The sequence below is a fragment of the Bactrocera latifrons genome, unplaced genomic scaffold, assembly GCF_001853355.1.
Source record: "Bactrocera latifrons isolate USDA-ARS-PBARC rearing strain unplaced genomic scaffold, ASM185335v1 scaffold_183, whole genome shotgun sequence".
In the NCBI taxonomy this organism is placed as follows: domain Eukaryota; kingdom Metazoa; phylum Arthropoda; class Insecta; order Diptera; family Tephritidae; genus Bactrocera; species Bactrocera latifrons.
Genome location: NW_017535330.1, coordinates 320,761 through 332,727, shown reverse-complemented (window position 1 = coordinate 332,727; position 11,967 = coordinate 320,761). Strand labels below are relative to the sequence as shown.

General features: G+C 35.6%; 1 protein-coding gene across 3 annotated transcripts in view; it reads right to left on the bottom strand.

Annotated features, from left to right (window-relative positions):
* Window positions 1-4,225: 4,225 nt before the first annotated feature.
* Window positions 4,226-11,967, bottom strand: part of LOC108967353 — a 25,778-nt gene continuing 18,036 nt past the window's right edge. For 2 of the 3 annotated variants that reach the window (XM_018930705.1, XM_018930707.1), the window contains exon 2: window positions 4,226-6,232. In XM_018930705.1, coding sequence (XP_018786250.1) covers window positions 4,701-6,232 — 1,532 coding nt within the window. In that variant the 3' untranslated portion in view covers window positions 4,226-4,700. Of the gene's footprint in view, window positions 6,233-8,632; window positions 8,817-11,967 lie in introns of those variants that run through there. The other variant, XM_018930706.1, reaches the window with a different exon arrangement.

Genomic DNA, 11,967 nt, shown 5'->3' with positions numbered 1-11,967 from the left:
AAAAAAATATCTTTCATGATTTTTGTGCGAAATTAACCTATTATATCTCCATAGTTACTTTTAGGGGTCGAAACAAGACTTTAAAAAATATCTATATTATTTCGATAACCTAAGCCACTTTGGATCGGCAGGAAAAACCTGTATCTTGTTATCACTAGAGCAAACTYTAGCAGCCATATATGATTTATACTGGCTTTGAGTCCAACGCGAGCCCTGAAAAATGTGTCTGCTRCATATGCGCTAAAAGACTCCATCCAAATTCCCCCACATACATTGGATGGAACCATTTTAGACCGATTCAGACTTTAACATCATAGGGAGTAGCCCACAAATTATGTGACCTCATGCTGCCAACACATAGGCTCTACGGCAGTGCAACTATTARCAATKACGTCGCCCAACAATACTAATCGCGTACGCGGTTCAGCAGCCGCAACAACCACCACCTGYACATCACCCTCGCACTCCAAGAGTTACTACTACTACTTCACGGRGGCACATCAAACTCSGAWAATTCAAYWACAATGGCGTCCTAAAAAAGATCGAGGTGATAGTCGATTTTATGAGRAGAGAAGGAAATGTTTCGATATCTGCGGCGCAAGAAAACAAACTAAACCTTTGCTCACATCTTCTGAATCGTGCCAGTTTCAATCTATTAGATAAAAATTGTCAATTCGGCCTTACTTTCATACTTCGATACCACTAATTTAAAATAAATGTAAGCAATAAATGAAGAATCATTTTAATAATGCCCATACATATGTAAGTGATATACCAAAAAAATTGTATAAGCCTAATTGGTTTAGAAGATGTGTGCGTTAACCTTTTTGGAAGGCGGAGCGACGACCACTTTTTTCAAGGTTTGGTTCTCGCATTTGCCCCCTGCTACTGTGATTCCTTGTGCTAAGTTAGAGTTGTATCTTGATTTAGTGCTTAGTTATGGCATTTTATGGGTTTTTGATTAATGACGTTTTGAGGTCCGCTTACGCCCATCTAAGACCAACTATTTTTGTTTTTTACTAAGGAACGCGCATATTAAAWTTCATCAACATACAAAAATGTTTACTCAATTTACAGATTGCACTTTCACTTTCGTGCAGTGATGTCGAGCCGCCGTCTTCGTGTTCAGATATTTAGTAAAAATGGAGCGTTACACGATTGTTGAGTAGATAATTTATCATCAACAAATAGGTGCACATTTTTCGAGCAAAATTAATCTAAGCCATTTCACACACATTTTCACCTTGACGGGTGTGTTAATCGTCAAAATTGYTGCTTTTGGAATTCTGAGAACCCGCATGTGATTGTCGCAAAACAAATGCATCCGTAACGTGTCGCAAAATGGGACCATACTTTTTTGAAAAAATGCTAGTCAACGAGTAATTGTACTGGTGCTCGATATCGCGACATGACAGCTGAGTTCTTTTTGCCGAAAAGGATAATAATGTTGTGGCCATTTCAAGAAGTCATACAGTCCATGAAACACTCTCGTTTTGGTGGTCCTAATTTACTCACAGAGCGTGTGATTTAGCAACATTAGATTTCTTTTTAATTTGTTATTTAAAACCACTGGTCTATTGTGGCAAATTCAGCCATATTTATGCAGTATAGTATGGAAAAAGTCGTGAAGGTAATTTTTCATACATACATACATATGTGTTATTTCATAAATATCTCTATCCTCTGTAATTTGTGATTCAACAACAAAATTACAATCGAAAGTCTAAAAGCTGTGCATTCTTTTTAATTCTTGCATTRATGTTGGAATACTCGATTATCGTTCGAAGCCATCGAACGTCTGATGAAGCACTTTTTTTTTTTAAATGCACTTGAAAATTGTACATGCATAACGCTAAGCAACAAAAAAAAAAGGCTACCGCAATCCTGATAATTATTTTTTAAGASAAAATATGGTAAACATTACTTATTAGCATATATATACATATATATTCATACGTCATTTTGTATGCTTATTCAATTATTTTATTATTATTTTTTTTTTTTGGATTGAATAATTATAACAACGTTACGCTACAGTTCAAATATATACAAAGTGTTTTCCAAAGTAAACAGGACTTATCTAGCGCCCCCTGGTGGCACCATCTGGTGCATTAGAATCTGCTATCTTTATCGATTGTCCAGTGAGAATTTCATGACATTTCATAAATTGGAAGTGAAGTTATTGCGTTTTAAGTGTCAGTATGTTTGTGTTATCGGTACGAAGAAAATGAGCTTCGAACAAAGAGCCAACATTAAGTTTTGTTTTAAAATTGGTAAACGGAAACGTTTCAGTTGATGAAACTAGTTTATGGCGATGATTGCAGAGTGCACCAGTATTTTAAACGTTTTCAAAGTGGTCGTGAGGACATAAATGACGATCAACATGTGGGCCAATCAAAACCCGTAATCACTGGAAATTCCATCGAAACTGTGCGTGAAGTCATCAAAAATCARYCGAAATCATCATTGAAATTCATGGAAATGGAATTGAACATCTGCGAAACATCGATTTATCGCCYTTTAACCGAACATTTGGGCCTACGAAAGGYGTGTGCATGGTTTGTTCCGCACAAATTGACTGACGACCAAAAATTGCTCAGAATCCGATTATTTGACCAAAAATCACATTGTAAACATTAACCACTCCCCGTATTCACCTGATATGGCACCGTGTGACTTCTTTCTTTTCGGAAAAATGCATCTGTCCATGAAAGGAACGCGTTCCTGTCGATGTTATTGAGACGTAAAGGCCACTCAAAAGGCTTGCACCGGCATACTGGCGGCCACACCGGCCAACGAGTTAAAACACTCGTTCGACATGCTTTTGGACCTCGTAAAAAGCTGTATTGAAGCAGAAATCCTGTTTACTTTGGAACGCACCTTGTATGAATGAATGAAAGTTATGCAAATGTATTATTTTATAACAATTTGCGGTTTTATTATGACACGTTTATGATGAACATATTTAAATAACTCAATATCTTTATTTATATTATATTTGTCATATATCTACGAGACATCAAGATTTTTGCTACTGAATAGCTGCAAAAATTGCTTAAAATACTCTGTTATTTGCTGTTTGCTTTTGCTGGACTCTGAGCACGCCCGGCACACGGTTCCTTCGGTCGGTTTTTAGCCCGTATAACACCTATTAAGCAATTTTAGGTAATAAAGAGGCTGCAAATTTTTTAAATTTTTTTACTGCCYTATATTGTCAAGTTGATCCGAGAGAATTGGTCTTAAAACGTTGCGCGCCCGCTAGAAAGTAAATTATTTAAAATAGATAGTTTTTTACTCGACAAAAATCCTGTAACTTCTTTAACAAGAAATTGTTTTTTTTTTTTGTTTTAAAAAGCTGCTCATTTTATGGAACCACCGGTATAGGACCCCTCTATCATATAGCTTCCATACATACCGATCGATCAAATGCATGGGCAGAATTTTCACTTGAAAAAATATTTCCGCAAATATTGTGCAAGGTAATGGTACACTCTTCGACTACAGCATCAAATGGAATCTCAACGCCTTCTGATAGAAGCAATACGAAATTTTCAGCTTGCTTGGTGTAAGGTATAAGTTTATGGTTTCCTTATTTATATTTAATTTAAATTTAAAATACCATTTTATTAAAGCTATGTGTAAACAAAAACCATTCGCACCATTTACTATGYACTTACCCTTGACTTTGCTCTCCATACGCCTCCTTAGTTAAATGTGGAAATACAAGTCATCGTTATAGTCGTCTCTATTGGATCTAATTCACACTTTTATTTGTTTACTTAGTTTTAGATGCGCGAGTTTCGAGGTGGCTGACAAAACTGATGACTAAAATAAATTTACAATATTTTAGAATGTGGGAAATGATTTTGGACAATCTAACAACGAGAGAATTTTCTTTTGGTWTTTTGTGAATAAAAAATGTAAAATTCCACGCTAAGCTGGGTAGATATTTATTTAAAATTTATGCCGCGCCGGTTTATTGTTGTTGGGAATAGCTAGCAGTAATGACAATGATAAAAATCAGTTCTAGCTTTTAGAAAGCTATTTATGCATTGAATGCGAGAAGAACTAATTCATGAGTGATCAAAAAAGTATGACAAAAACGGTAATGCTTGGCTGGACGTCAAAATCACAACGCAACCCGGTAGAAAAGGGTGGGCTGCGCTTCCGCTTATGAAATTATATTTTTTGAGAGCAAGAAAATAAAAATTCAATTTAATTTTTTTTTTTCATATTAAAAGCGTTTCGCCCTATTACTAATTGATTTATTATCGTCAATATTACATATATGTGTGCTGGCACTATGCAAAAACAGTTATAAAATATTTTGCACACTTTTTTTTTATAAAATAGGTATGTTTTAAAATTGTTCGAAAAATACATTCATTTTACTCACATTATACTAAATATAATATGTTTTTTTATATTATAAAATAGTCATATATTCAGCTATTTACTTAATTTGTGACACAGTTACTCATTTCCGTGGTTTTATGGTCAATTTGTAAGCGCTTAGTTTAATGATGATCTCTTCATTACATTACTATTTAATGCTAAATTTCTGATTGTGTACAATTAAAAGTTATTTAGTCCTTTAGTATTATGTAATTCCTATACTTAAATATTAATTTTAAAAAAATTAGCTAAATTAAAATTAGGCATGTTGTTGGACAGCGGCGGTTAGCCGCGCCACGTCGCTTCTATAAAAATGAGCAACTTAATATCAGTATCAGCACCGCAATGGGGAAAATCGCGTAAACGGCCGTGCGCGGATGGCAAGTTGAGATCAGGTAGGTGATGTCGTCTTCTTCGTGTTCGATGCCATCGCGCGTCGGCACCTCCACGATGACCATTTCGTCGGACAGAAAACCGATGGGAAAGGTGCAGTTTGTCACATTTAAACAACCCTGCGAATCGCTTATATTGGAGTATTGAAATGTCGGCTTGTAAATGTCGAAAATGGCGTGTATGTCATTGCGCACCAGATCGTTGTCGCTGTAGAATATATAATAGTAATAACCGTCCTCGGTGATCTCATGCTTGGAGAGCATACGTTGTGAGCCATTTTCGAGAAAATGCGCATTAACGCACTCGGCTGAGGGCGCGAAACCTTCCGCCAGTAATATGGTGCCGTTGAAGCAGTTGAAGAGACCGGTTTCGAAGCTTGACACCGAATTGGATTCATCAGTGATGGTGAAGTTTATCGCATTGCCGCCATGACTATATTTGCGATCGTAAACATGTTCACGTTTGCTGCGTCGACGCAGCTTGTACAGTTGATCGTATACCTCCTGTTTCCGTTGTGCCGCCGCCGCTTGATGGCGCTGCAGAAATGCTGCATCTGAGACGTTTGTAGCGTTTTGGTGCGCTTTTGGTGAATTCTCGCGCTTTGTTAGCCTGTGTGTGGACGCAGTGGCGGGCACATTAGGCAGCAATCTACGATTACGTAGCGAGCTCACAGAGCCCTTCTTCAATTTCTTGCCGCGTATCTTAGACGTCTTTAGTGTAGTTGGTTGTGTGCCATTACTTTCTTGTTTTTGGAGTGGCACGGCCAGTGCTGCAGCCGCTGCTTCTACCGCTGCTGCGTTTTTAGCACGCTGGAATGCTACTTCCTCCGCATCTTCACTCGAATCCTCACCACCGTGATTCTCCTCTTCCATATTATTGTCGACTGTTTTCTTGTCAGTCGCCACCTCATCGACCGGCACCGTGTCGCCCATTTCTCGTATATCCTCAAAGAATACCTTCACCTGCTCATGGCCATGCGCAAAGTTYGCACCCAATTTGTTCTGATTGTGATCGAGTAGACCACAAGTGTTCAGGTTRCGTTGTCCTCTAACCACCAATATACGCGAGCCGTCGTAGCGTGAACAAAATTTCAGGTGCACTTTAGCGCCCTTCAACAGATAGAAGCCCCAATATTCCAATGTATCATCGGGCAGCGTCATAGATTTCTTTAGACGTATGTGTTTACGATTTGTGGAGACTTCGGGCTTGCTGCGCARCTGAAATGCATTGAAGTTCGAATTCATGCGTAGCGAATGTTGTTGGCAGAATATCGAAGATATGCCATCTCGTATCTCTATTATATCCGATTCGGCGACGGGATAAATAACGTCAGCGAAGGCGGTGCGGCGTAGRTGGAGCGGTATGATTATCAAAGCGGACGGCAGTATGACTATCAATATGCAGAAGACTATCACCCGCTTCACCCCTTGCATTTTGTCAGTCTCTATGTATGGCGGGAGAGAARAGAGATAAAGTTAGATAATGAAGTTTGACTGATCAAAATATTTATTTAAAAAATAACAATGATGAAGTTTGTTTAGCTATGCGATTAGAGTAGAGCAGATGGAAAAATTTTCCAAAATTTATTAAACAAATTCAGTTATGGGTAGCTGATTGGTAACAATCAAAATCTTCTCGGGACCAATAAATAACACGTAATAAAAAGTCCTTAACAAACAACTACAAGTTTAAATGAAAACTGCTATTTGGAAGCAAAAACGATAACGGTTCTCAGATGATTCAAGAGAGTCAATTCGAAAATTAATTCTAACTTGCTTACTAAAAGTCGCATCTTGAGTTTGAAAATACTTATTTTATACATACTGACATAAACAGCTGCTGTAAACACACTGGTTGACAGCCAACTAGGGGAAAAAAATTTACCTGTTACCTTATAAGTGGGAAATGAAGAATTCCCGATATTTTCTTGACAGGTTGTATATTCGAACATAGGTTAGCAGATGGATCTTAAAGCATAATATACATAAATCTCTAACCAAAGGTGAAAATTAGAGGCTAATCAGATTACTCATGATGTATCTCCTAGATGCTTAGCAATAAGTCCTCGTTTAGCATTCTGACATACCCTTTGCTTTCTTTGCTTCAATTGTAATAATTGTCAATGAAAGCGAGGAAAGTTCTATGCGAGTCGGCAATTAAAGTTCCGTCGGTGAGAGGTGCTTTTATGATATATTTATTGGAAAATGGCATGGCAAATCGTATGCCTTAATAACTCTTTTTTCCATTTTGTCATACAGTGTTAACCCTATCTTATCGTATCTTAATCTGGAATTGCTTGAATAGCATCCGAGTATGCAGCGAGCGTCGCGGCGGACAGAGTTAAGTGTGTGGATACCATGCGAAATATAATTGGTTCGCATACTAGCCTAGTACAGTATTCTTCCTAATAATATGGTTTAGGAGGCGACTTAAAAATTGTAAGATTTTCAATTTCTTGAAGTCATGCAACCCCTTACAGAAAATTATATATAAACTATGTATAAACGGAAGAGAAGGTATCTTCTATAAGAGTGTACAGCCGCTTTCGTATTCCGATTATATTGATATTATCGGCCTCAACACCCGCGCCGTTAATTCTGCTTTCTTCAGACTGTACAAGGAAGCAAAACAMATGGGTCTGGCAGTGAACGAGGGCAAGACGAAATATCTCCTGTCATCACACAAACAGTCGTCGTACTCGCGACTTGGCACTCACGTCACTGTTGACAGTCATAACTTTGAAGTCGTAGATAATTTCGTCCATCTTGGTACCAGCGTAAACACAACCAACATTGTCAGCCTGGAAATCCAACGCAGGATAACTCTTGCCAACAGGTGCTACTTCGGACTGAGTAGGCAATTTTGACATAAATTTGTGAATCTTCACGAAATTAAACGAATTATTGCAGTATCAACAAGCCTTGCATATATTTACTTTTAACATATATTCATAATATACCATTTTCCGTAACACTTCCGTTTAACATTGACTTCAGAAATAATCTTTGTGTTTATTTACATAGTAACATATGCATATACACCCAACTCTTTTTTACACGGATTTGAAGTTACATGGTTGGAAACGATTTTTTTTTTTTTTTTTTGTAAACATTTTTTAATCTAGTACGATTTCAAAATCACTGTCTTGTAATTATCCTTGCTTTTACCACACTTAGCACCATTGCTGAAAGGTACGTACATAGTAGTAACTGGAAAATCCCTTATTCGATGCCTCTTACCTACACATTTTGTTCGCATGATATTTACCGTGCTGAAATGGATATCTCAAGTGATGATACCGACTTTAGTCTAGTTCGTCGCAAACAATTGCGGTTGTTATCAAGTAGCGTCTAATAATTATGCAGAAATGAAAATATTTTTCCAATTTTTCTGTTYTAATTCTGGATTAACATATTTCTTTTGGTTTTTGTTTAATCTACCACTTTTACAGCTGTATGAATTATTATTTTAAGTTTTAATGCTCAATAAAATGAATACATATATAATTTGTATGCATAGCTGAAATTTTATAGTTTTCAATATTTTTACACGGTTTTCGAAGTAAATATAGTTCTTTATTTCATCTTACACGGTTTTTAGATGACGTGGAACGTATCCCTCTTTGTACTATAGGAAACGCCTCTTTTTTACACGATTTTCTGGGGAACGTATCTACCGTGTAAAAAAAAGTTGGGTGCACAAATAACTGAAAAATTTTTAAGTTATGTGCTCTATTTTATTACTTGTTTTAGTCGCCTTCAAACTACTGTAGGCCTACTAACTTGTTTTAAGAAACCTAACAATTATCTCCACAAATAGTATCTTCTTCACTCATATGTTTTACCTTCAAAGTAATATTCGTTAATCTGCATTTTGATGTTTGTAAGTCACAAAACAGAACCTAACGAAATCAACTGTTGAGCAATTTTTTATAATTTTCAATATATTTTTATTTTTTTGCATGAAAGCAATGATTTTCCTTCCTTTGCGAACGGTAGCGTGCGTTGATCGGCAAAGTTGCGCCGACTATCATCAAAAGWCCGATTAGTACTAACCAAGTATAAAGAGTTATCAAATTATGAACTATATCAGTCTGAAAACAACAACAACTTTTGTTTACCGCTGAGAGGGTATAGAAGTTAGTTCACATAGTAGATCTCTACCAGCAGGCATACCTTTTAAGCAGCAAATCGTACACACACATACAAAAGTAAGTAAACATGGGCTGTGAGATACGAAGAAAGTGTCTGTGTATGTTAATAAGATCACAGGTATTTCATTTAAAAAATCAAAAGCGTTATAAGCGCAGGCTCGGCTGATGTTATTACAGTGAAACTTCGATAAGTCGTAACCTCGATAAGCGAAAAACCTTGATATTTCATAGTATTTCTTCGGTTCCTAGAAAAATTCGCGAAAAATGCATGTAATTCGGTCCCTTTGATAACTCGTATTTTTCTTGAGACAAAAATTTAAAAATGTGGTGAAAGCGCGGCCGTTGATGATGAAGTGTGCGTTCAATGGAGAGAAAACATTCAAAAGTCAATAGAGAATTATGAGCTCAAGAATATTTTCAACGCGGATGAAACGGGTCTTTTTTACAAGTGTCTTCATGACCGCACTCTGTCTTTAAAAGGCCAAAGTTGTCATGGTGGCAAATTGAGCAAGGATCGTCTTACTCTGTTGCTTGCTGTAAATAGCAGTTTCAAAACATTGTACCGTAAAGAAGTTGTTGTTAAACTGCTTGAAAGCATCGAGGAAAAAAAGCATTATTCCATTTCGATTTATGATGTAATGAATATTGCTCATAAAGCCTGGACAAATATCAGTAAATCAACTATTAAAAACTGTTTTTGAGCTTGCGGTTTTGTTAAGGATCAAAATGTAGTCGTAATCAGCGAAGATGTATGTGAAGTAGCAGAGCTCGTGTTCCACGAAATTCGTGTAAACTTTGATGACTACATTCATGTTGATGATGAGTTGGTGATTACTGGAAGCCTCAATGATGATGAAATTCTGGGTTTCGAAAACATTGACGATGAAAACGATGAAACATTTGAAATTCCCTCAGTTTCCACAAGGGTTGCGAAAGCTTCAGTTGAAAATTTGCGTCTTTTTTCATGGCATCAAATGTTGAAGACACTATTTATAATGACATTGTAAACATTGATAATGCCATAGATAAAATACGCCAAAATAATGTCCGTCAAAAAAATATTACGGATTACTTTTAAAATGAACACTTTTCTTAATTTCAACTTTTCAAAATACATACATACATATATTGAAAAAAAATAATTAAAAAAAACTCTATAATTCGTATATTCTGTATGTTGCCTCTATAAGTTGTATAACTTGATAACTCGAAAAACTCCATAACTCGTATTTAAATTGTGGTCCCTTGCAAATACGAGTTATCGAAGTTTCACTGTATAAGCCTAAAGGAGAGGCGGCAATGTCGAACGAAGAAATGCGCTGCAAACTTTTTTGTTTTGACAGCTAATTTTCGATGGTTCATATTAAAGAGATTCATAGTACATACATCTGTGTGTAATTTAAGATCACCAAGTCTGTTTGTGGTTTTAAGGTTTTAATAGGGGTCTTAATGACATATGTTTGAAGAAAATTTCTCTCTAAATCTAGTGAGATCGTCAGAAAATGTATTACTTGACAATTAGAAATTGTTGACAGAAATCAAAAAGTATGGAGAAAAACTATACATATATATTGAAATAAAAAACGTGTAGCGTACTTATTTTATATTATYTACTTAATTTTGGTATTTTTCGATATTTGATCCAAACATTATTTGTGATTTTAATGATAAGGTAAGGTTAGTATACTGATCGAAGTTTGATGACACAATTAATCAGTGCGAAACTTGTATACMTTTTTTTGCTATTAGAAATTTACCTGCGAAGAATATTATAGCTTCCGTGCAACCGAAATTAACGGTTTTCTCGTATTTCCTGAATTTCAACTCATTTCTTTTCTTATGTTTTCCTATCACGCTGAGACAAATTTATCTATAGTACATACATAACCATGTATATAAATATAAAAATAATTTTTTATACAAACATACATATGTACATATAWAGATGACGTTTTCCGTCCGCATAGATTATCTCTTGGGAGGCAAAACGTGAGTGCCTTATCTATTTCTCATGTTTGCAATCATTTCACCTATTCATACATACATATATAATATGTATATGTACACATTTAAATACATAGCATTTTTGCGCAGCTTCATCAAATTCTTCCCTTAATCAAATCAAAATTGTCTCAAAAAAAAAAAAAAATCAAAAGCAACTGCGTGTACTTGTGCTTAGTTAAGGCTGGCACTGATAATATTCGTTTTCGCTCTTTGACAATACTTACTTTATAATTAACAAGTTAGAATTCTATGAATAATTTTAGAGCAAACACACATCCGTTTGTTTACCTCAGCATTGGCATATTTATAAGCACCTGCATATATTCATTTTTACAAGCCTACACATACACACTTGTGTGTAGATGCATATATATGTTTGTTTTAAATTAATATTGAGATCTCACTCAGTGGAAAAAACTGGCTGACACTTAATCAGCAGCGCGAAATAGAGTAGTTTGGTTGAAACTAAGAGCTGAGTTACCTTATCAAGCAACAAAAACAATAAGTATAATTTGTAATAAAAAATAGAATTTATGGTCAGCAAAACACGAGTTCACGCGATCAATGCCTGTTTATTGCAAAACGTTTTTGAAATTGGACAACCTTTGATAACTGTATACTATATGTATAATAAACTTGTGCTACTAAATTTCGACCTCCGAAACTGATAAGACATACTTTAGTGTGTGCATTTGTGCGGGCTAAAAACGTGATCACTTGTATATTATAATTAAAATGGCAAAGAAACATAAATAATTAAGAACAAATAAAAGGTGCGCAGGTTTTATAAGAGAACCATAAATTTAGTTTTAAGCAATTAAGACCATTTGCTTACGGATATATGAAGAAAGAACTAAGAATGTAAAAGAAGAGTATCAAAAGTATATTTTACTCCCCGAAGCTTTGAATTATTAATTGAGTTAACTAATCCTTTTAAAAGTGTATAGTATGTAAAATTACGGTGCGAAAGTAAAAGAGCGTTGAAAATATAGAGTTGAAATTAATTTTAAGGGTGATCACGT